Source organism: Phoenix dactylifera, chromosome 2, assembly GCF_051530095.1.
Source record: "Phoenix dactylifera cultivar Ajwa chromosome 2, Ajwa_hap1_PhDact_Kaust_v1.1, whole genome shotgun sequence".
In the NCBI taxonomy this organism is placed as follows: Eukaryota; Viridiplantae; Streptophyta; class Magnoliopsida; order Arecales; family Arecaceae; genus Phoenix; species Phoenix dactylifera.
Window position 1 is genome coordinate 11,951,166 of NC_143191.1, and position 26,023 is coordinate 11,977,188.

At 37.7% G+C, this 26,023-nt stretch overlaps 1 protein-coding gene across 3 annotated transcripts; it reads left to right on the forward strand.

The window, feature by feature from the left end:
• Positions 1 to 3,984: 3,984 nt before the first annotated feature.
• LOC103709848 (putative clathrin assembly protein At5g35200) lies at positions 3,985 to 18,698 on the forward strand. 3 transcript variants are annotated; one of them, XM_039131402.2, is made up of 16 exons: positions 3,985 to 4,179; positions 6,521 to 6,661; positions 6,762 to 6,831; positions 7,100 to 7,197; positions 14,725 to 14,866; positions 15,147 to 15,247; positions 15,729 to 15,812; positions 15,932 to 15,982; positions 16,068 to 16,133; positions 16,211 to 16,276; positions 16,404 to 16,484; positions 16,627 to 16,704; positions 17,321 to 17,494; positions 17,583 to 17,658; positions 17,737 to 17,855; positions 18,115 to 18,698. In XM_039131402.2, the coding sequence occupies exons 2-16, from the start codon at positions 6,560 to 6,562 to the stop codon at positions 18,442 to 18,444; spliced, it is 1,638 nt and encodes a 545-aa protein (XP_038987330.2). In that variant the 5' UTR covers positions 3,985 to 4,179; positions 6,521 to 6,559; the 3' UTR covers positions 18,445 to 18,698. The 3 variants fall into 3 exon arrangements, with proteins under 3 accessions (XP_038987330.2, XP_038987333.2, XP_089784864.1); XM_039131405.2 differs by lacking the exon at positions 15,932 to 15,982 and having other exon boundaries at positions 18,115 to 18,641; XM_089928738.1 differs by lacking the exon at positions 7,100 to 7,197 and having other exon boundaries at positions 4,015 to 4,179.
• The last annotated feature ends 7,325 nt before the right edge of the window (positions 18,699 to 26,023 follow it).

Consider the following 26,023-nt stretch of genomic DNA (forward strand, 5'->3'; position numbering starts at 1 on the left):
AGCTCTTGGTGTTGATGCGCCTCTGGAAGGCGTTCAGACATGCCAATATGCCAAGGAAAAGCCTACAGGCCACCACCAATTGTGACATGGCCACTTACTGTGGGTGCCCCCCACCATCTAGAGACATTAACATCCTTCCCTTTTGCGAGCATATGGAGTCTTTTTCATCAAAATGGCATGCTCTGGTTATTTCCGATAGGAGGACCATGATTGCCTGCAAGCTTTAGGATAAAAATATGCCTGTCTACATTAACCTGTAAGAAGAGAAGGAAAATACAAGAGGAGGAGAGGGTTAAATCTCTGTAATTTTGAATTATATATGAAATTACTTGCTTATAATAGTATGTATTGGATATATACATAAGTTCAACTATAATAGACTTTTGAGTACGATAATAACCCTGACTGAGTACGACGGCAACTTTATCAAAATTATAAGTTTGTTATATTAACAACTTTCGTGTTGCATGCAAAAATTTATAATGATATGGAGCCTTGCCAAAAATGTGGGTAAGTAGTGGCTATGTGATCTAAGATCATTATGATAGAGCTCCAAGGATTAAGGCTGCAAATGGGTCCCAACCCGACTCGCTTGAATCCAATCTGACCTGTTTTAAAGGACCCATGGAGTCGGATTAGGTTCTAAAATTGGACACATTCTATTTTCAAGGCTGAGTTTGGGTTTCTTGAATTTTGACTCGACTTGATTTATTTAAAATTTGGACAATTTTGAATTTCCAACCTTACGATCGGATTCGAACCCGAAAAACTATTTGAGCCCAGGACCCATTTGTGTAATTAGACTTTACTCTATTTTTTTTTCCTGCCATCTTGGTTAATTTTATATACTATAAGTTTGAATACAACCTTTTCAGGCCAATAGCACCATCTTTATCGTGCCGGCCGAGATCTTTCAGGCGAGGCTGCGATCAATGTGCCGCAGGATCTCCTCGGCCGCAGGGAAGGCGGGCGCCATAGTCGGGGCGTTCGTTTTTTATATATACAAAAAAAAACATTAGTCCTATGCGTCCTATGGCCTCAGAAAATTAGTTTCTGAAAACTTTGGAGGCCCTGTAGGTGTTAATGGCACATCTAGATTGCCCATTCACAGTCCTCGCTATGTGTAAACTCTTTTTCTTGATTTTTTCTTTTGTCAAGTCCATCTCATTTTGAAGAAGAAAATAGGGATGAGATCGTCATCCATACCTGGTTCTAGATGTTCTTATAATATCTGTTTTTTCTGGTTAATTTGTTGGAGGATAGCAGAGACGCATGCTTGCCATGTTTCTCCTCTTGGTTGCCTGGAAAACCAGCGCCCAGTGGACTTATTTTGCTGTCCTTGAGGGGGATAAGCCATTGTGGATGCAAAGAGAAATTGTTGATTTATGTGAACAAAGTCCATGCAGTATTTTTTTATATACGCTTATTTCTATAGAAACATGATTTCTGGTTCAAACATGAATTAATTATATAGGAGTTGAAGTCAAGTTAGAAGAATTGGAAAAGTTTAAAGGATGGCAAGTCATCTTGAGGTTCTACTGTTAGTTTAGAGAATAGGGAGTAGTTTGAAGAGAGAGCAGAAATCCAGACCTGAATCAGCCCCATTCTAGACTCAAATTTTTTGGATTGGGACTGGGTTATAGATAGACTCAACCTGATCCGAAAGACCCATTGGGTTAAAAATTGTAGCCATAGATCCGATCTGATCCAATCTTCTATTGGGCTGGGTCTAGGTCCAACATTAGATCCCGAACAAAAAATCGGATTGGGTCGGAATCACTCATGATCCGCTCCAACTCGACTCATTTGTATCCCTACTAAGTATGAAACACTTCCTTCTAATTGTTTTTTTTTTTTCCCTCCTTCCTAGAAAAATATGTTCAGCTTTCACCTTTTAATCATTTTTTAATATAGAATCCCTTGAAGCTAGAATTGGTGGCATTTGCTCTGGAGATAGATATAGTTTGCATACTCAGAATCGATTCTTGATAGAGATGATTTGGATGCCGAGACAAAATCTCTATGCAAAGGATTACAGCTGGGGATTCGGCATAATGCATCCTCTCCAGAGTTAGAACTTGATTCCTATATCATGCAGAGCTTTAATTTTCAATGTTAAATGGAAAATACTTAGCGGCCAAACCCAATACGAAGGAAAAATTTCAGAGCCGTGTGCTATAAAGAAATTGGTGTTTTACATGAGAGATCCATCATGCACATCCTAAATGGCACTAATCCTTTTTCATCATGGGATGCACTAGCTATGAAAGGCTTTCTCGGTATCAAGTTTAAACCTCGTAGCATCCATTACTGAGGTTAAATGAGTTATGGACTAATTTGAGAGCTTTAAAACTCACCATGTAAGAAGGTTTGATGGCATACAAGAAAAAAGAAATGGCAAGTTGTATAATTAAATTTCTTTTGAGCTTAAGTGCCTTACTAGTTGTTGACAACGTTATAAAATACCTATATTTATTTTAATAGTTACACCTTTTTATCTAGCAACCAAAAGTTTTGTGACCCAGACATGCATCTTTAAAAATTTAGACAAATTTGCCACCTTCTCGAGGGTCTCGACTCATTTGGGATCACACATATACTTCGAGAGGCGAACAGTGCGGCTGACTGGGCCACCTCCTTTGTAGCACATCATATTGGAGCCTTTTTATGGGAGGGCACTATTCCATTCTGCAAGGCTTAGCCTGTGTTTTGCACTGTGACTGTTCGAGGCGTACTCATACTATGTAGTGAGACGCCAGTTTACCAAAAAAAAAAGACAAATATTAGGATAGATTGGGTTTCATCCTGCCATTCATAAATCACAATATATCGTGATGCACATGTATTCTCGAGAAATAAAAATTAGAAAATTTGTGACCTCTCTCTTGATTTAATTGCCAATTTTACGTTTATTCTCTTTTGATCCTCGATCATGATGTCTCTTCTAAGTGGCATGCAAGTGCGCGGAACACGGATGCATATGTTTTCAAAACTCGTCTAATTGTGTACAAGAATTGAACACAAAATCCTAATTAGGTCGAGGATAGAATGTTAAAAAAAGGGTAGCAAATTCGTCTTAAATCCCTCCATCATTTCCTCCTAAAAAAAGGTGAAGGGATCAAGTAGCGATACACACAAGAAGGTAGAGATATATTGGTTCAAAGAGTTAATATTTATTCTGTTCCATTGAAAATAACGGAACAATTCTGTTCATAAGAACAAAGTGAAGTAGATCTATTCTTTGGAGGAGAAACTGTGCATTTTTGAGATCTTCGTGCCCCTTGGTTAGAACCCCTAAGGGGTCCCAAGAACCTCTCTTATTCAAGAACGGATTTTGTACAAAAATAGGTGGTAATATATATAATGGGTTGCTCCACATAAGGGATCCTATTCTTGCAAATGCTTACTGCCCAACAAAAGCAGTTTTTTCGAAGCAAATGGGGAAGCCCCTTATCTCCAGTTTTCTTCTAGAAATCCTAGCTATTCTTAGCATGATATTGGGGAAGGCGAATTTTTCACCCAAATTTCTATCTACTGTGCGGCACTAAGTAGCCCACTTAGTCAGCTTACTCAATACGAATGAGATAAGTAATTAAAACAGTAAATTGTGCAAAGGCTTCTAACTCCATGAATTGCGCTAGTTCCAATTTTGATTTGCCAACTACTTATTTCATGGCTTTAATTTGAGCTGCAGACTTTTTTTTTTTTTTTTTTTTTTTTTTTAATGCACCGGCATCTCACTACATTCAGCCATGAGTCCGGCATAAATTCCCTATAACCCCCAAGATAGCACCCACCCTCCAGGTGCCCCACGTTATCACATCGAACGGTCCGCATACGGACATTCCCGATCTACCGTCCATTTTCTCGCTGGCGACGATCGAGCGCGCGCATAAGAATAGGTCAGCTGAGGCATACGCAGTCGGGAGGCATGACCGTTGCGAGTTAAGCTTTAATTGACGTCCAGCTGGGATACGTGGAGATATTATTCGTCTGAGCTCTCTGTCCACCGCCATTCCCCAATCCTAACGAATCTTCTCCTCGGCGCCCTCCACGAATTCTTTCCGGCCTTCGCTGCTCCTTTCTCTCCCATTCCGTTCGATTTTCACCTCGCCATTCCCCAAAGCGAACTCCCGGCGGAGGACCGTTTCCTGCGTCCCGCTCTTTTTCTTTCTCGAGGTGCGTAAAACCCTAACCCTCTGGTTTCTTGTACGAAATGCAAATGATTCGGAGACCTACGTTTTATCTGAATTTGATTGGTTTCAGCTATCTCGCATGCTTCGTTTGGGAACTTCTGATGATTTCTTGGTTGTACTAGTAGAATTCTTTGTTTGCTATCTTCTTGTTATCTTGAGATTTCTTGGTATTTCGATTCGTGAAGAACCTTTCGATGGTTATGAACTTTTTTGAGTTGCCCTTTTATTCGTGATTGTTAATGCGGATGGTCTGCTTCTTATTAGCTGACAAAAGTTGTTTTCTTGAAGTGATGGTGCGGCAAGTTGTTTTCTTTTATTCATGCATTGCAGAATTTTTATTTGGTCGGGCATTGGTTTTGCTCTTTGATGAAAGTATTTTTGAGTAAGTTGTTTAAGAGAATTGATCGAATGCTTTTATAGCATTTTTGTTTTCTTGGGGTTAATTTGTCCCAAATCCTCATGTTTTTTACTTATAGTTGAGTGGATCAAGAATGAAATGAAAATTGATAAGACCAGATGAGTCTTATATATTATGAACCCATGATTCAAAAAATAGAAATTCTTGTAGAAAAGATAGTTGGCTTCTTTGCTGGAGAATTCATGTAAAAAATGTTAAGAATAACTTCTTGATGTTTTTTAACTTTCATACATCAAATGCCGTATAAATATTTAACTAAAATGTACTGCAAATAAAAAAAAATTGATCCAGGGGCTATCTTTAGATTTAAATACAACTAGACACTTTTCTTGCTAACATTTTTCTATACTAGTAGTAATAGTAGTTTATATGAGTTAGTATTCACTATTTAATTAAAACAATGCAGGTACCTTTTTGGAGGCATTGATCTATATAGATTTGTCTATTTCATGAATGCAAAAACTTGTTTTGAGATTAATTTCAGGTTCATATATTTTTTATCTATTTAGTGCAGCTAGTTTTGTTGGGTGTTATGGGTTCGAAACACAAAAACTACCTGTCCTCATGCGGGATACGTCTGACCCATTCCAGACCCCATAGTGGTGGGAGTCTTATATACTAGGCCACCCTATTTTATAGTATAGCTAGTTTTGCTGTTATTTGTTCCTAGAAGTTGGAACAAAGTCTAGTGATGATTTATCTTTTAGTGCATAAGTTAGATTCGGTGTTCTTAGGTGTACAAGGTTTGTCATACCGATGCACATCGCCTAGTACCAGGTGTATTGTACCGTACCGATACCGGCTCCACTGATATTATAATAGCAAGATATCGGTACAGGTCCGGTAGCGAGATTGTGAACCTTGGATGAGAAAGCTTACAACTATGATACAAATGAGAAAACATCCAACATAATCATACCTTGATTGTCTTTTGAGTTTGAGAAATTTACAATACATTAAGATTTGGTTATTTATGTTTGAAAACGGCTAAGATTGAGAATAGTGAAATTTTAATTTGTATCTCGATTTTCTCTCCTCGTTTGTATCTTTTATAGTAGATTCCATGTTCAAACTATCTTTTTAGGGCTCAGGATTTTCTTATTATTTTGTGATGGACTTGACTGGAACTTGTTTTTTGCTCTTGTGACTTTTTTGGTTTGAAATTATATCCACTATCTTTTTTCTGTTATTACATGATTTTGAATCTGAGAGAGCTTTGTCCACCCTCTTCACTGAAAAATTGTAACATGGAATCCTGTTTGTTCCCACATTATCAATCTGATGTACATTGGTTTCTATTTTACTTTTGAAGTTGTGTCTCAATGTTTCAAAAGTTTAATATTTTAGCTGAAATATCTGGGAGCATATTGTTTCTAGGTATTTGCAATTCCCACCTTCTTTTTTCATATTCTTTTTGATCACCCATTCAGATGACTTGAGCTGGAAACAGTGGCATGTAAGCTTCATAAAGCTGACCCCAAATAGCTGAATATGATCTGTATATGCTATATATGCTTGCCAATTGGAGCTATTATTATATAAAGTTGCAATTATCACTAGTAAGGAACAGTTTCTTGAATAAGTGTGAGACAACTTAGCAGCATGTTCTTTATATGCTATGCAAATATATTTTAGTGCAAACTAAACTTTATCCCATTGTACAACTACTACCTAATAAAATGTTTTGTCATATGTGATTTTACATTTAGTTGCCAACTTTAATCCGATACATTTTAAAATATAACCATTACTGAGAAATCATTACTTACAAGAATGAAACATATGGACAAACCTCCGCTATACATAATATACACATCTTACTTGGTAGGATGCTCGAGTCCATTTTGTTTGGATGGAATACATGTTCTTTGCAGGTTAGTGACTAAATAATTTGATCGGTGTTTAGGGAAAATATATACTTACCCAACACTCTTAGAGTAGCATAATGGCTGGAATTGGTAGCACTCAGCAGAGCATAAGAAAAGCCCTCGGAGCATTGAAGGACTCCACAACAGTTGGATTGGCAAAAGTAAACAGTGATTACAAGGTTGTTAGTTCTGCATATTTTGTCAGTGTTTATCAATGTGTATCTTTCTAGATTATGGTCTTTAATCAGTCAATAACCTATTTTATACACTTTTCACCAGGAATTGGATATTGCAGTTGTCAAGGCCACTAACCATGTGGAACAGTTGCCAAAGGAGAAACATATGCGCAGTTAGTCCTAATTCTTTTCACCCCCATTCTTTGCATAATATTGCTTACAAGAGTTTTTTTTTTGTATAACTAGTTATTCTGAGTAGTGAATATTTCAACAGTTGGAAAATATTTATCTTGATGCTGTTTTTTTTTTGTATAACTAATTATTCTGATTGTGAATATTTCAACAGTTGAAAAACAACTTCTCCTTCTTCTTCGTTTAAGTTTGATATCTTCTGAGACTATCTTAAATCTGCTTACGATGAGTATCACATTTTTTTTACAGCTATTTTCGATGCTGTATCGGCTTCGAGACCTCGTGCTGATGTTGCATATTGCATCAATTCTCTAGCTAAACGGCTCACCAAAACATCCAATTGGGCTGTATGTTTTGTTTTGTAATCTTGCTGAATAATTTTGTATGCATGCTGTTAAAAAGAATTCAGTGTCAGAATACCAAATGAATTCCCATGTAATTTTTAGCTCCTTGGCATCTGCAACTTTTATATGTCGCATCTAAAATTTGCTATGATCTTCATTTTGCATGACTTGAGATGGATTATGGTTCATATGAACCTTTTAACTGGTTTGAAATGAATTAAGGCCCATATACTGACCAGAAGAGTTGCTAAGAGGTGTGTATTTTATTGATGAGTTTAATAAGTGAATTATAGCAACAGAGGAAAGCGTGAATGTGTGTTCTGGAAATCAAATTAAATTGCAAGGCAGCATGCATGATGGGTACAAGCGAATTTTCACCCTCTTTTGCTAATAAATTCTCATTGGAAAATTAAGGAGTTATCAATGATAAAAGTATTTTCAGCAGTTTGAAACTACAAAAGTTAGCATAGTGACATTCAGACTGCCATAAATTGGACCTGTATGAGAAGATGTAATATGTGGTTCATCTCCTTAAAAGAAGATACCGATTCTTTCTCTTTGATGATTGGAGTCATCTGCATAGGTAGACAAATTGGATCATGCTTTGCATTAGACTTCAAAGGAAAAAGAGCCATCGGGTAAGGAAACTTGGTGGTAGAATGAGAAGGTTCAGTTGATGGTTAAGACCGAAGACTACCTAAATATAGGTATAGAGAAGTGTAAGAAAGTTATAAGGTGGCTAAGAAGAAAGTTCAAAAGGCGGTATGAGAGGCTAGACTTAATGTGTATGAATGGTTATATCACATATTGGAAACTAAGGATGGGTAGAAAGATGCATACAAAATTGCAAGATCAAAAGAAAGGAAAACTAGAGATTTGACTCAGGTTTAATACATCAAAGATGAAGACTAAAAAGTTTTGGTTAAGGAGGACAAGATCCAAGAAAGATGGAGAAGTTTTTTTGATAAGCTACTTAATGAAAGTCATGTAGACGATTTAGGATGCCTAACTAGTTTCATTAATGAAAGAAATATTAAGTATACATGTAGAATCGGAGTATTTGAAATAGGTGAAAATAGGAAAAGTGGTTGTTCTTGATGGAATCCCTATTGAGCAAGGTCCAGTGAATCGGTACCAGGTGCCGTACTGATTGATGACTGGTAGGTAGGGTATGGTACCTGTTCATACCATACTGATGCTCGAAACACTCAAGTATACCGATTTTGGTATCGATATACCCATTTTCTTTATTTTTTGTTTTTAATTTTTGTTTTGTGGGATTATTTTTATTTTTGTTGTTATTTGAATTATGATTTCAATGCTATTTTGATGTTATTTTATATCGTATTGGTCCCGAATCTTGATAGACCGTATGATCAATTAATAAATGCAATTATAATATCATTAACATACTTAATGCATATTTTTGAACTTGAATATATATATATATATATATATATATATATATATATATATATCAAATTGATTTGAGCTACAAAATACGTACTGATATCTAGCTCCTTATGGAGTGTTTATATTGCTTGTAGATATTAGGATCCTGATCATAGTCAGGACATGGGATTTGACTCCAACTAAGATACTGTGCTCACCCCTGCATCCGATAATCTGAGCCTTTTGGATAGCCAGCGTGATATTGATCCGATGTCCGATACTGTACCGGTCATTCCATCTGAGGGAACATTGAGGTAATAATTTTTACCCATAATATAGTTGAGACTGTGGAGGGCATTAGCTGCTTGAATACAATGTCTCAGATGTGAGATATCCATATGGGTTATATTTTAGTTGCATGAAATAGGATTCGGTATACAATTCAGATCTAGATATGTCTAGGAACTTTACTCCACGTGCTATATCATCTATAGCAGTGATGTATTTCGAACCTCTAGGTTGTGTGCTGTGGTTTGTATCCTATATGGCATAAGTAAATTGTGACTCGTTGGTCAATCGATTAAAACCATAGGGCTATAAGTTGTATGCACACTTGCATTGTCCACTGCTATCTCCTAGGTCACCAAATTCATCATCGCTCGAACTGTCATTATTATCATCGGTCGTATTGCAAGATGATCTAGGCAGTAGGCTATCTAAGGGATTATTAGTGTTAGAATTTGAGTGAATCGGTATTCACTTTTTTTCAAAGAATCTGCAGCACTCTTTCCTTTTCTTTTCTTGCTGCTCTAAGAAACTGCTTTTTTTTACTAGATGTCTTTGCCTGTCTGGCTCTACCAGGTGGCTTGACTCGGCCTATCATCTTTGTTGTCCCTACCTCCATAGCTGGACTAGTAGTATGGTGACCTCTTCTTAGTATCTCTCTGTCATATCTCGTGGTGGATGGTGGATGTCCCGAATTTAAAGCCTCCGATGATCATCGACTCCCCTGGATCTCTGTGGTTGCTCAGCTAGCTGTGAGTGTGGCATGTATTGCTCTGCCCATTATTCTGCATCCATCCTAACCTCTCTTGCTATGAAACTAGGTAGTCGAGGAGATGATCCTGGCTCATCAAGCTTTGGTTGCTAGTCCTCAAGCCAACTAATCATCGGATTCTCATTATCATATACAAAGTCATGGTGAAATTGGTTTTCAACTCCATCCCCTCTTGGATGTTCTTCAATCTTAGCTTTAGATTATAATGCATGTATACCAAATCATTCAATCAATTTTACATCAAGCAGTTCCTCTGTTTCTATGAATTAGCACAAAGGTTGACTAGCTGCACTTGCAACCACTAGAGAATGCTTGTGAGAAGATTTGAATCACTAACCTCTTGAGATTTTTCGATAACAACCCAAAGTGGAATTACTATTCAGTTGCAAATACAATCAAGTAAATTGCATTATTTATTATACAATATTATTTCAGTTATAGTCGGTGTCCAAAACTACATGGATTTATATTGTCTTTGCTTGCCATAGTTGCCATCTCACTAAAACTATGGACGACCTCTCTAAAAGCTTTAGTTTATGAAACACACGAGACATATGATGTCAATGATCTTCTTGAATTGATAAAGTATTGATCCCCTATCCCATTAAAACCTCCTCCAAACATCTGCCAGCAATTATTAAATCAGGCCCCATCTTATAAATGACCTTGCGTAGGATGGTCAACGATTCCTCATGCATGTCCATTCTGGAGACATTGTACTAGAAATTTGGGTTAAGGTGGTAAGCTACTAAGACATGTAACTTATTTAATTAACAAACATGATATGGCATTTGGAATTTATTTTATAAGGATAAAGAAGCATTGAGGGTTGCTCTTGGATTACCTGCTTGATGCAACTCCCTATCCATCTAGTAATCCCACCTTTGTCAATGATGTCAGTGTATTCTTCCGCATGCTTGGGATCTGCCTGCTAACTTTGTCAATGATGTCAGTGTATTGTTCAACATGCTTAGGATCTGCCTGCTTGATCTCAGCATTGATAACCATCATCAAATGATATAAGAGGTTTGTCTGAGGATATCTCTCACTATCCATAGCATGGAGCACTTGATATACTGGTGCAATTGTCTGAACTATTCTCTCGGCTTGCTTTCAGATTTATTGGCTTGTCACTAAACGCTCCATGCGACTGCCTTCATGCCATTAAGGGCATATCTATTCTCCACCACTTGGCACTCGCAAACATCTGACGCACATCTGCCTTTTTTTCGATAAGGTTATTGAATGCAATATAGTGTGTGGCAAAATGGGTGACTGCTAGCCTTAGTATCTCACCCTTGGTGTACATCCTCATCAAAGACAAAACCCATGTGTGGTTATATATGAATTTTGTGATGGCCTAGGCTTTCTCTACCATTTGCTTCACCCTCTGAATCTTGTCAATATCCATAAGCATCAAGTCTATGTAGTGGGCAGCACATGAAGTATTAAAAATATGGGATCTCCTGATCATCAAAATATCCTCGTCAGTCTTGTACCATGGTCCATTATCCATAACCACCTATACGACATGCTACTCCCCTATTTGATCAATTATTTGCTTCATCAAGCTAAGGATATACTGGACGCCGCTCACCTAGTTAGAAGCATCAACTAACATATGAAAAAATATCTTCTTATCACAATATGTCAAGAAATTAATGATACTTTGCCTGCGGGTCCTGTCTAACCTTCACACTTCAAAGTCACACCATTGGTATCCCACTCTCTTGTAGGAGATTATCCATCTCTCTAGCTTGTTGTTACTATTAAGCATCTCATTATATATGTCCTTTGGTCCATGAAGATCTACATCTTGACCGGCTCTCTGGATGGAGCTGACAACATACCAGTAATATGTGTTATCTACAACATTTGCAGGAATATAGCTAAAGTGGAACAGGAAGCAATAACTTTCCACATATTCTTTTTTTTAATCCTTAATGCGTATAGAACCAATCTTCTGCTACTTCGAATCTTTACTGGAAAAGGCATGTGGATCCAGGTTATGGATGGTGCCTTCTGCTGGTATATCTGTGGACTTTTTTTCCTTCTTGCTGGTGAAGACCCAAATATAGAGACTATTTGGCTACCACCATTACTGTCAACATCTTTTACTAACTAGCTCCTCCTGTAGTCTAGATCTACCCTAGCGAATCCCAACCAGAACCCATCTCATACTCTGAGGGCCCAAGCTAAGCCCAATGCCTGACAACCTCCTTTCTATGTCACTACTTATTAAGACTGTTATGTAGGGCAACCCGAAGTTGAGCCTCCTCCATGTCATGTGGATCAGATGTTTCATTGTCTTTTGGATCTCTCGAGTAGCATGAAGGTGGCTCAGCTGCCTAATGCTTGATCATTTCTTGTTTCTCGACCCTTTCTCTCTAAAATCGCTAAAACACTTCTTCATTGACTGTTGGACATTCTATGAACATTTGATACAAACAGTCATATCGGGGCAACCACCAGCTAGATGCTATTTCATTCTTGTCACCTTCGTCCCCTCCGCTTCGTATTGCACCACTTGAACCTCTAGTGGTGTTGGCCCAAAATCATTTCACTGTACTCCTAACTTATGTTAGTCTTCTTTTTTCTTGGATTGATTTATGTAAGTTTAACGAATCATAAACCTTCTCATTCATCATCATAAATTGCGTACAATGAATCTACACTTTTAAAGAGTAAACAAAATTTTATAATTTTAGAGATATGAGTTACTTTAATAATTTAATTTCACTTAGAATATGTGATAATTTGTAATGTTGTGTAAAAGCTATGCTCATTGTCCTAGAAACCCCAATGACCAATATGGACTACTATATTTTCTTAGTTTTTGGTTAGATTACTAATTATTTAATTAATTAAATACTTAAAATTAGATAATTTACATTGTAATCCAAAAAATGGTTGATTGCAACAAAAAAGTTGTCCACAATATCTACATATAATACTATTTTTTCATAATTTTTATATATTTTAAAATAATTTTTATGTAATTTTAAATAATAAATCAATATTTTATTATATAATATGTAAAAATAATTTTAATTTAGATTAATGTAAAAGCTTATGAGAGGTACTATAATTTTTTTTTCAGTTCATGGGTATATATTAATCACCATTTATTTTTGAAATTTATATGAATATGAGCTTAGGTTTACGAAGCCATAATCATGTTGCAATTTAAATAAATTTCTATCAAAATAAGATATCAAGTAGCATACACACTCCTAAACAGGCTACCATTTTTTAGAAAATCTTTTAATGTTATTTTATTTATTACTATTTCTAATCAAAAAATATATTTTATTATAAAAATTAGAAGATCAACAAAAAGATTATGATGTCTACTTCCATGCATAGATCATCCTTAGATAATATGATATTAGGAAATCATGCCAAAATACAAAATTGGCATGACTTTTTCTCATTTTTTCACTTTTTTGCCTCTTTTGGGCAAGGATAGAAAAAAAGAGAGCAAAGGGAAGAATGAAGGGGATCATACCTGATTTTGGTAGGATTGAGCCTTAAATCTATCGGGAAATCGCTCTTCTCTCTCATTTTTAGTTGAGTATTTTTTTTTGAAAAAGGGGCAGAGAAGGCACGATAGGCCTTCTCTACATTCCTCTAATAATTGGGGCGGTAAGAGGGCATTGAACTGCACCGAACCAAGCAAAACTGCCTGGTTCAGCTCGGTTCAAGCCTCTTACCAACCTGAACTACTGTTTTAACCTTGTAATTGATTGGTTCGGGTCGATACACCCCAAAATGAGAGGTTCGAGATGAAACAACGTACTTTGCTATTGAGATTTGGAAGAGTTTAAGTTGCATTGGAGTAACTTGAGATTTTAAAGATTTTGATCGTAGGATACCTACCAAGTTATAGAAAAAATTTTTCTAGGACAGCTATATGATCAGCTATGCTTTTATAATATAGAATGTTGGATAATTAAAAAATATATGTATAAGATGAGTGTTGCCGAAATGAGAATGTTGAGATGGACGTGTGGTAATACAAGAAAAGAGAACAAGAAATGATGTCTTTTGCAAGGTAGCACCAATTGCGAACAAATTGAGAACATAACTACTAAGATGGTTTGGACATATACAGTGTAGGTTGAGGGATGCAACAGTATAAAGAAATGATTTGATTCATGTAGAAGGAATGAGGAGGGTAAAGGTATACTGAAAATCACATGGGATGAAGTAGTTAAAGAAGGATTTGATATCTCATCATTTTCAAAAAGTATGTCCCTAAACCGAGTGGAATGGCAAAAAAGATTCATGTGGCTGACCACAGCTAGTTTGGGATCAAGGCTTAGTTGAGTTGAGTTGAATTCAAATCATGTTAGTTTATTGGCTATCAATTTAGACATGATATTATCTTCATGACAGTGAATTACAAGCTATATATCTCAAATGGCATGTCGTTGAGAACCATAACTCTAACACATGTACGACCATTCACTTATTTGAATGTTCAAAGTCATTTGCAAAGATAAGTCTGAACATGTTCAAAGTTGTTTGTTTTATGTTGATGGGTGGTTTTGTTGCCGCGCATATATGATTGTTTTTTTAAAATTTGGTTCTGGTTATGACGTGATAAATAAATTTGTATGATATTCTTTAAGCAATTACTTTGGTATTGACCTCAGTCATAAGCTTCGCTGTTGGACAAATCCAAAACATTTATATATTTGAAGACCATGGTAGCCTCGATATCTTGACTTTATGTATAGAAATAATTGGCAAATGGGGGCTACCTATTTTGGAAGACATGAAACTACTTTGGTGTTATACATGAACCTCATACATGTAAAGTTATTGTTGCTTGCTTGTCTGAAAACAAGGAAGCAACGGCAGGGCCATAAGGCACCAGTTTAAGATGCAAACCTTCATACATACTCAGGCAAATTTAAATTGTTCTATTAAGATATATTTTGATATCGAGCTGATTAAAAGCATGTTATGGAGCTGGCTATAGACAACAGTATGGTAGCTTGACTTCTCATAACACTATTTGTTTACTTTGAAGCTCTATCATGTTGCTTCTAGCTTACTTTCTTGATTTCAATCAGGTTGCCTTGAAAACTTTGATTGTCTTCCATTGTTCTTTGAGAGAAATTGATCCCTCATTTCATGAAGCACTCATCAATTATACCAGGAGCAGAGGTCGTATGCTGAATGTATCCCATTTCAGGGATGACTCAAGTCCAAATGGTATTATATCTTGTGCTCTGTATAGCTTAATATGTATAAAAAGGGACCTTGTGCCTAACAATTAATTTCCTCTCATTCAAAAGCTGATAATACCATCATTTTTCCGTCCATTGCACCACTTCTCTGTCAGTTGCTTTTTGAGCGAGAAGATGATCTAATTGTGCAGTGCCGGATCCATTGTATACTTATTAGCTGATTACAAATAGCAATGTCCTGTATATGGGAGGAAAAATAAAGTGTTCCTGATGTATATGTGTTTCTGTCTATATTTTGCCTGAAGCATGGGATTATTCTGCTTGGGTTCGAACATATGCTTTGTATCTAGAGGAGTGGCTAGAGTGCTATGGCATATTGAAGTATGATGTCGGGACAGAACACTCTGTAAGTGATTGAATTTTGCATTCAAGTTTCTTTTCTCATGGAATTGTTTTTGCTTGCATTCTTGTTTGTGCAGGCATCTACTTTCATTTTTATTTTCTTCTTTTTTGGTGCTACTTTTTCCCAGAAAAAGGAAATTTTGACGTTTTTCCCTTCAGCATGATAATGACTGGATATATGATATTTATTGCTATAGAATGGAGGCTGAATCTGATTGGATTCTGTTATAGGAGACCTGTGGCAAATTTTTCAATGACAATGGAGACTCCAAAAATCATAGTATGATGTTAAAGAAAGCTACTATATTTTTGTTGTAATTTGGGCTTAAACACTTGGTTTCTATGGCATATATTTATCTTTGCATATGGTGTAATGTAAAATCCTCATCGCTTGGATAGTCTGTCAAATGGGAATTCACAATATGTCAATAAGTACTGGTGCAGTTTTGAGCGCTACTTATCGTGAATTGATGCTTCATTAACAGAGAACTTCGGAACTTGACACTGCTGATTTGCTTGAGCAATTACCTGCTTTGCAACAGCTGCTTTTTCGTCTGCTTTGTTGCCAGGTAAGGTGGCTTGCGATTGCTTTTGCTCTTCTGCATCTCCTCGCTCTCTCTATTTCTTTCTTTCTCTCAAATACATTATGCATTTCTTTTATTTTTGTAAGCATTTACTTCCTTTGCAGCCAGAGGGTTCAGCTGTATATAATAGCATGATTAGATATGCACTTTCAATTGTAAGTAACAAATAGATGCACAATGTTTTGCTGGTTTCGTTTAGTTATATACTTTAACAGATCTCTAATACGACTCTTTGTTCAGGTAGCTAGTGAAGGTATTAAGATATACAGTGCAATTAATGAAGGAACTCTAAATTTGGTGGACAAGGTAGGGTACTGCTCTCCTATCATGTGCTAGTTCATTACGAATATGCATACTAAATACTAATAGTGCTTCTGTAATAGTTCTTTGAGATGCAACACCATGATGCCATCAGGGCACTTGAAATTTATCGGAAGGCAGGGTATCAGGTACATCTCAAATTTTGGCTCTTATAAATTTTGATTTAACTGCGATTGCTGATGTAATTTTTACTATAAAAAATTGGTTTTTTTCCTTTTTAATTAGCATCTGGACATACTTTCCATGTGGTTGTAGGCGGAGAGGCTGTTTGATTTCTATGAGTTCTGTAAGGGTCTTGATCTGGGTCGGGGCAAAAATTTTGTTAAAATCGAACAGGTTAGGTTTATTTGAACACTAAATCGGTCTGTTTGTTCTCCTATTTTTTTTCTGAATTTTAAATGCCAAATAGTTATCGAGATTTTTTTCCTCTTTTACTGTGATTGTTCTTTCCTTTTTGTTTTGGTGTATCCATCTGCAGCCTCCTGCATCATTTATTGCAGCAATGGAAGAGTATGTGAAGGATGCTCCACGTGCTTTACCTCCTAATCAGAATGTGGTATGTATGTCAACTGCTTCATGAAGTAGAATGTTTTTTTATTCATTCTCTAGAAGAATGCAGGAAGCAGGCACAAAGTTTTCTGGCTTGTTTATGATGGGTGTAGGAGTTAGTGAAACCTTATTATTATTATTTTTACATGTTTATGTTTACTTGAACTGGTGAGTATCACTTTGATACTGATTCCATTATGTGGGGTCTAATCAGTAAAAAACATTTGCCTTAAATGCTTCAATATTTAGTGTAAGCTTATCTTCTGATGCAATTTATTCATGTTCCCTCCATTGATATACTTATTATGGATTATTTTACATAAATAAAGTTTCTGCGAGCCAAGAGAGTTGGATTCTCATATTTTTTTCTATTTCCTTTTGGGTCTAAATCCAGCAGATCCGCCCATGTCTAGATATGCAGAGAACTTATGGATTTTGCTTCTTGAATTTGTTGCCCAATATAAATGTCACATGGAACAACCTGGACATGCTTCCACGATAACAATTATGGGTGCTTCATAATTATGGTTGATTCTGTCAATTGCTTTTAGTTTTTAAGGGGGATAATCTTTCTTCGATACTCTTCCTGTTTGGGTATAATATGATTCAGATATCTTCATCAGGTAGATGGTGACAGAGGAGTAACTCCTCGAGCCATCTTGGCCATTGAGCACAAAAAATCAAAGGATGATCATGAAAACTCTGACCTGATCCTGGCGCCAACCCTTGCAAAACCTGAACCTTCTGCAGCTGAGATTGCTGAAGCTCCAGAACAAGCTCCAGTAACTGAACTCTTGGTAAACATTTCAATATCCAACCCACTTGACTAAGCTGATGGCTAGAGTTATTGCTTTGCCTGGTTTTGATCCATGTTATTACATACAGGGTTTGGATGATTTCAACCAGTGTGCAACAAAATTGGAAGAGGAAAATGCCCTAGCACTCGCAATTGTTGGTGATGGTAGGTTAAAGTGATGTTGGTGATTAAAAAATATGCAAATATATGATCCTCATTTGTCGATTTTTTCGCTGTATGCAGATAATCCATTAAAAAATACAAATAATTCCAATCTTACAAGTGAAACTGCTTCTGGATGGGAGCTTGCACTTTTTGATTTTCCTAGTTCCAATAGTAGTGCTGTCGCAGAGAGCAAACTGGTAAATCTATACCCCCTGCAGATAATTAGTTAAAGAATATGTTTGTTATATCTCTATATCTATAGCACTATTCTTGTTTAGCACCTTTGGGTTGGGTCGGTCGCCCTAGATATGCATAAATAAATCATGGACATTGCTTTGCTGGATGATGGTGCTGCCTGGTTTACCTTGGGTAGTTGTCAACAGATCACTTCAAACATATTGTCATATTTTAGTAGGGTACATTCCAATTAACCTGATGTCTTCCTCAATCTTACAGGCTGGTGGGCTAGACAAGTTGACCCTGGAAAGTTTATACGATGATGCAATTGCAAGAAGAACAAATCCTGGTGAGAGCTACCAGATGGGTCAAATGGCGCCGAATCCCTTTGATGCAGTTCAACACCCCCAAGATCCTTTCTATGCCTCCAACACTATAACACCACCTGCCAGTGTGCAGATGGCCGCGATGGCGCAGCAGCAAGCATACATGATGCAGCAGCAGCAGCAACCATTGAGACAGGATGGCAGTAATCCCTTTGGCAATCCATATGGAGCCCTAGGTGTTCCATCTTACCCTCCTCATAATCCATACACAAGGTACATGTAAGATGGCGATGAGCTTGGGATTACAAGAAGGGTGTCTGGTGCTCAATGGTGAAGAAAGAGAATTAGGAGGCTTGGTTGTAAATAAGCGGGCAGTATGTCTAGTCATCTCGTCATTGTTCATATTCTTCATTCATATTGAGGTCCTTTTTCTGGGTATACTCTGAAAGCTGCAAATTGAAATCACAGTTGTTCCATACAGTCTCATAATTCGGTTGATCCCTTTTGGGTTATAAAATTTGGTTGACTTGGTTGTGCTGTTCTGGCTTCTGAGTCATGCCTGGAGTACACTGCTTTAAGAATGGAAGAAACAAGATAGGCTCCTGGAGAAGGAATGGTAGATGATCAGAATTTGGAGTTTTAAATTAACCTTGGCATGCCTCCCTCCATGCAGTGTGTATCAAAAGCCCTACTCTTTCCAATCTGATGACTGAAGAAAAAGTTTAGAGGGGCTGCATGGGGAAGAAGGAATCTTTTGCCATATGCTACTAACAGCGAGGAGAGAGACGGTCATATTCTCCTCTGATATTTTTGCAAAAACGAATATGATGGACAAATTAATTCAAGGAAGATGCTTTTAATTGGATTGGTGAGAAAATTCCAACAGTCAAATCCTTGAGCTGGAGGCTGGAAGAATGCCAAGGTAAGTGCATGTATGATCTCAAAGCAAAAGAAAAATGTCCAACATCCACCTTTGTTATTGATCCCTCTGCACAGATTTTAAAGCGAGCAGTGGAAAGGTAGGGCCCGTAAGGCTAGAAAAGGAGAATGAATTTCTAGCTGACAGACAGAAAATATGTGAGTGCTGGAATATGCTAATAAGTTTAATGAGCTAGTACGCTTTGTCCACATGTTATTGAGTCAAATAAGGGCAGAACCAATAGATTTGAGCAGGACCTATGTTGGCGGAGGCCTGAGGGGCCGAGTTAACGTTGGCGAAGGTCTGAAGGGCCGAGTCAGTCCTGCCGCCTGCTAACATGGATGCGCTGGAGGAGTAGGATGGGTTATACCACTAGGGGGTCCCTGAACCTATTGGCGAGGCCCTGTCGGAGTCTGGAGTCAGGCGAGGCTTGGTCGGAGTCGACTCGTGGCGCTATGGGCCCCTGCGCTAGTTTAAGGAAATAAAGTTGCGCCTTCACTAACACCTGCGGGTTTTGGTGTAATGGTAGCGCTTGATCCTGACAATTGGTATCAGAGCCATAGGTTTCGAGTTCGAAACCCAGGCATCACGTTGGAGGGGATTGTTGGCGGAGGCCTGAGGGGCCGAGTCAACGTTGGCGGAGGCCTGAAGGGCCGAGTCAGTTCTGCCGCCTGCCAACGTGGACGCGCTGGAGGAGTAGGATGTGTATACCACTAGGGGGTCTCTAAACCCACTGGCGAGGCCCTGTCGGAGTCCGAAGTCGGGCGAGGCTTTGTCGGAATCGACTCGTGGCGCCATGGGCCCCTGCGCTAGTTTAAGGAAATAAAGTTGCGCCTTCATTAATACTTGCGGATTTTGGTGTAATGGTAGCGCTTGATCCTGACAACCTGAGATATCTAATTTGGTCTCATTTGTCATCTCATCTCTTCAGTAGTCATAAAGATGGGTTGAAAAGAGCCTTGAAGGTCAAATCAAATTTGAAAAAATTAGAGAAGAAAACGAGTGACAAGAAGAGGTCCAAAATGGTCGAAAATTAGAACGACCGATCGAGGAACCCTAGGGGCAACTATGCTTCGAGCTTTATTCTTTCATCCTTCATTTATTTATTCTTTTCTGCCCCTACCAACCTTAATTATATGAAAAAAATTATAAAGAGACAAATGAGCTTTGCGGCTCAGTAAGTAACCATGCACCATCTTATTGTATTAAGCATAAATTTCTTTACATGATTCAATGCATCATTTGGAAAGTAAATTTATACTGTAAAATAAAATATTTCATAAACTCAATAAAACTGTGTTGTAGCAAATCAATCGTGTATGCACAAATCATTTAAGTTTGTAAAGCTAAAAGTGCAATTTAAAATATTCATAATTGTCAAATATTTGTTATTTATCCATAATTTCAATTAAAACAATGCTCATAGGTGTTTTGCACTATGGTCATTATAACCTGACCATTTTCGTCATCGATAAGATATCATAGTTTGTATTCGTTCCCAACTTTAACCCATTGGCAGAGGGCCATTTTTGTTGGATGCTAGCTCTAGGATGTCGATCGGCCTTCATTTCTAGGGACGGTCATAGCAAGCTGAGAGCTCATAAAACATCTTATATTTTTTTAAAATATATTTTCTTACATCTTACTTGAATAAGATGCTAAATGGCTTTACAGAGTTTGTGATCCATAAATAATCTTTAATAATAAAACTATCATGAAATTATTATTAGTGAATCAACTATTTTTATAAAAATTTATAATTCAAAATTAGATTCTATATGCATCACCTTCATAGAAAAATGCACTTTTTCATAATTTTGAAAATCATTCGTACATAAATATCCATGAGGCAATGCTATATAAAAATGGATCATAGAACAATCATATGCTTGATCCCAAATTGCAAAGCCAATCATATCAATATAATTTATATTTTTATAGCCCATATAAATTAAAATTGACTAATAATTTGAAATTTTGTAAGGTTTGTGCTAGGTCACTTACTTTTGTTTGCCCAAAAATCACTTGGTTCAATTGGGCGAATCCGCTGCACCTATTAAAACCGTTTAAGAAGAATAAATTACTTGTTATTCACTATTTAAAAATCTAAAGATAAATTAAAAAGCTCTAAGAAACCGAAATGGACTTGAGTAGGCTTCAAGTTCCGACTGGATAAATCGGTTACGATCTACAAATCAAGTAGAAAGAAAGGTTGAACCAAGAATGGGACCTCTCTCTCGGTTTTATTTATTTATTTATTTAATTTTTTTCTCTCTCTCTCTCTTTTCTTTCTTTGTTCTTTTCTTTTCCTCTTTTTCCCTCTCTATTGCTCTCCTCTCTTCTCCATCGCAAAACAGGAGGGGGAAGGCGAGAGCCCGCCCTAACGAGAAATAGGGAAAGGGAGGAAGGAGCCTCTGGCTCGATGGCGATTGCGGCATGACGGAACGACCACCAGGTATGTGTTTTTTCCTTTTATGTTTTTCTTCTAATCTTGGCGACCCTTAGCCAGATTCCGACCATTGCCGAATCGATCGGGAGGAGGGGGAGACTAGGGAGAAGACAGGAGACCTTACCTTGCTCCAAAGAGGCATTGCGACCACAAATCTGGCAGCACAAGAGAGGGCACGATGAGCTTAAGAAGAGGAAGGAAGAAAGGAAGGAGTCAGGGAGGTGAGTCATGAGGGATCAATCGAGGGAGTGGGGTTTATATAGAAGCCGCGCGAGAGAGGATGAGCTTGGTTGACTAGCTGCAACGGCTGGTCATTCACTGATTGCAACAACCTCTAACAACCACTAGCCGTTAGCACCGGCCTCAAGGGTTTCGCGCCGGCCGTGCCTCCCCCGGTCATGCCTTAATGGGGGCCGTTAGGGTTGCTCGGGCAAGGGCTTCTTGATTTGTTGTTTTTTCTGTCCCAGAGACTTGAGCTGGGCCAACTTTGGGTCGGATCGGTTAAGTAAAGTGGGCCCAAACCAAGCTATCACATTATATCTTAAAAAAAATTCATCCTCGAAATTTACATATCCGAGTCTTCAGAAAGTTGCGGATGCCTCGCTCACATTTCATCCTCAAGTTTTCAAGTTGCCTCTCTTTCTGAATAGTTGCTTTGCTGAGTCTTCACATAGAGAATAATGTGTCATACTTCACCACATGACTCGGATCCGAAACATACTTTTTCAGTAAAGAAACATAGAAGACATTGTGTACACTGGATAGCTTGGACAGTAAAGCTAATTTGTAAGCAATCTCTTCTACTCTGTCCAGAATCTCAAAGGGCTCGCTATAGCGAGAACTCAACTTACCACATCTCCCAAATCTCATAACACCCTTTGAGAGTGAAACATTTAAGAAAATAAAGTCACCTGCTTGGAATTTCATCTCTCTCTTTTTCTTATTCTGCCAAATTCTTTTGTCTATCTTGAGTTATCTTGAGTCTTTCTTTGATCAATATAATTTTCTCTCTAGCATTTTGGACTAACTCAGGACCCAATAACTTCTTTTCTTCAACATCATCCCAATCCAAAGGAGATCTGTGCTTTCTTCCATAAAGGGCTTCATAAGGTGTCATCTTGATGCTAGAATTATGCCTCTTAATATAGGCAAATCCGCCAAAGCTATATGATCATCCCAGCAACCTCCAAGATCAACTGAACATGCCCTCAACATATCCTCAAAGGTTTGAATCGTTCTCTCTGACTGACTATTAGTTTGAGGGTGAAAAGCAGTATTGAGCAATTCAATGTTCATGGCATCTTGAAAACTCCTCCAAAATCTAGGCATAAAATGTGGGGCCCGATCAGATATTATACTTACCGGCACACCGTGCATGCACATGATTTCATCAATATACATTCATGCTAGTTTATCAAGTAGAGTGTCAACACTAAAAGATAAGAATTGAGCTAATTTTGTGAGGTGATGAACAATTACCCACACTGCATCATTTTTCTTAGCTATCCTTAGAAGCCCAATGACAAAATTCATGGTAATATGTTCCTATTTTCATTTCGGTATCTCCAATGACTCTAACAAACCAGCAGGTCTCTAATGTTCGGCTTTCACCTGTTGATATACCAAGCACTGCGCTACAAATCTAGCTATTTCTCTCTTCATACCATTCCACCAAAAGTGCTTCCTTAAATCTCTATACATCTTCATGTTACCAAGATGAATAAAGAAGCAAGACCGGTGAGCTTCTTTCACAATTTCTCTTTTCAAGTCAGGATCTCGTAGTATACACAATCTATTCCCAAATCACAGAATACCATCCAAGTGAATTTTGAGTTTGGGTCGCAACCCCCTTTCTACATCTTCTTGAGTTGACACAAACGAGCATCGTTCTGTTGGGCAGTCTTTATTCTCTCTATCAAGGTCGGTTGCACCATCAAACTAGCCAGCATATTTGTAGCACCTTTTGCAGTTACCTCAATCTCTATACATCTTCATGCTACCAGGATGAATAGAGAAGCAAGACCGGCGAGCTTCCTTCATAATTTCTCTCTTCAAGTCAGGATCTCTTAGCATACACAGTCTATTCCCAAATCATAAAATACCATCCAAGTGAATTTTGAGTTCAGGTCGCAACCCCCTTTCTAGATCTTCCTTGAGCTGACACAAACGAGTAATATTTGATTGGGCAGCCTTTATTCTCTCTATCAAGGTCGGTTGCACCATCAAACTAGCCAGCATACTCGTAGCACCTTTTGCAGTCACCTCAATCTGCACATTGTCGAAATCCTTTAGAATTTGATATTGAGTAGTAAGCAAAGCTGTTGTGCCCACTGCTGACTTCCTACTTAGAGCATCTACCACCACATTAGCTTTTCCAAGATGGTATTTAATGCTTAGATTATAATCTTTCAGCAAGTCAAGTCATCTTTTATGCCTAATGTTTAGCTCCTTTTGAGTAAATAGGTATTTTAAGCTTTTGTGATCAGTAAAAACTTCGCATAGCTCCCCATATAGGTAGTGTCACCAAATTTTTAAAACGAAAACTACTACTGCTAGCTCTAGATCGTGCATCGGATAGTTTTTTTTATAGGGCTTTAACTGTCTAAAGGCAAAGGCCACCACTTTATCATTTTGTATTAGCACACAATCCAACCCTTTCTTGGAGGCATCACTATAGATGGTGAAACCCTCGGAACTGGATGATAGAGTGAGAATTAGAGCAGATACCAACTTTTGCTTTAACTCTTGGAAGCTTTGCTCACAATCCTCGTTTCAATCAAACCTTGCTCGTTTCTGGGTTAAGTAAGTCAAAGGAGCAACTATCCGTGAAAATCCTTCTACAAACCTCCTATAATATCCAACCAAACCTAAGAAGCTTCTGATTTCTATCATATTGGTAAGACAAAGCCAATTCACCACTGCTTCTATTTTCTTTGGGTCCACTAAAATTCTATAATTATGCTCAAAGTATGTGTTTTTTATCATCCACTGTCCCAAATCTTAATTAGCATTTTCCAATTTGATATGGTCAACCAATGTGTCTGCACCCTTTTTGTTGTTCAGAATTCCAACAAGGAAGTAGTGTCATGATAACATACCATTTTTTCCTACTGCTGGGTAGGAAAAACGCAAACTGAATGGAAGTGTCCTTTTTTATCCTTGGGGAATGAAATTCTCCTTTTTCTTCGCCATTCAAGGAAAACACTTAATAGCACACTTCTAACTCATACGCAGTATAGTACATGCAGCACAATGTTATTGATCTATTATGTTATTCTTCAGTATTAATTACTCCGATATTCTATTGTTGGGTGGTCTTGTTCTCTTATTCCTAGTGTTATATTTCACTCCTCTCCTTCCCACATGCATACTTTCTTCAATTCTTGTACTCCTCTGATAAACTATTTCGCCGTATCTTTAATTAACAATCTCTTTTTTAAGTGTACTAGGGAAAATTATGCTGGCTGTCCTGAAAGTTCAACATGCCTATATGAAATACACTGTGGCTTCAGATGGGGACATACTTTACTGGTACTGTTGTGATTTGATGACCTACATGGATGTTCCACTAGGCCTCTTTGACAGGCAGCCTACCTTGGCATCCATCTCATGGTGCAGATTCAGAGTTTTATAACTATTCATGGCCTTGTAATTGCTAATGTGCTAATGCAGAAGTAGCACATTTTGAACTATCCATCTCATGGTGCAAATTCACAGTTTTATAACTACTCATGGCCTTGTAATATCTAATGTGGTAATGCAGAAGGAGCATATTTTGAACTCTTGTTTTAGAGCTGCATGCTGAAACTCTTTCCATTTTGCAGCTGCAAGCAACGCATGAAAAGGAGCAATTACAGGATATTACTGATCTGCAATGGAGGTAAATTCTGATAATCTGACATAAATGGCAACTACAGTATTGTCGTGATGATCTTATGGAATGGTTTGCAACCACAGGCTCATGCACCCAAGAGGAACTACAGGGGCCTAAAGCTAAAAGTGCTCAGGTCAGTATCCAAGCTTGCCCCCCATTGTCGATACAAGTTCACACTAACAAAGCTTCTTCAGGTTTGATGCAGATGCCCAGCTTTGTCCTCTCTATATCAAGGTAGAGGAATACAGCAGAGTCAAGATGCAGAAGCAAAGGCTGTGAGACTTGAAGTCCAAGAGGATAAATGGCGGGGCTAAAAATGGTGATGTCTTGCTGCCAAGAGGAATTACTCGAGGGTACTGCCTGCTACGGGCTCTGTAACTTACGGTAGCAAAACAGTGGTTGGCATGTCAAATCATCGCACTACACCTAATTGAATGGATGAACCAGTAATTCTATTGATAACGTATAGAGATTCTGTATGATTTCTTGTCACTTGAATTTGTATTAGCATATCTGGCTCCCCCTAATGCATGAATGCTTTAACTTGACTGAAATGTGAGGTACCCAGGCCTGCCAATTACATGTTAACAAATGGATCAGGCATGAAGAAACCAATCCAT

What these genes read in the sequence shown, in the direction of transcription:
- LOC103709848 (XM_039131402.2), top strand. Translation starts at nt 6,560, where the DNA reads ATGGCTGGAATTGGTAGCACTCAGCAGAGCATAAGAAAAGCCCTCGGA. An exon ending in GGATGACTCAAGTCCAAATG is followed by an intron (nt 14,867 to 15,146) that starts GTATTATATCTT and finishes TTTTGCCTGAAG; the next exon opens with CATGGGATTATTCTGCTTGG. An exon ending in CTCCAGTAACTGAACTCTTG is followed by an intron (nt 17,495 to 17,582) that starts GTAAACATTTCA and finishes TATTACATACAG; the next exon opens with GGTTTGGATGATTTCAACCA.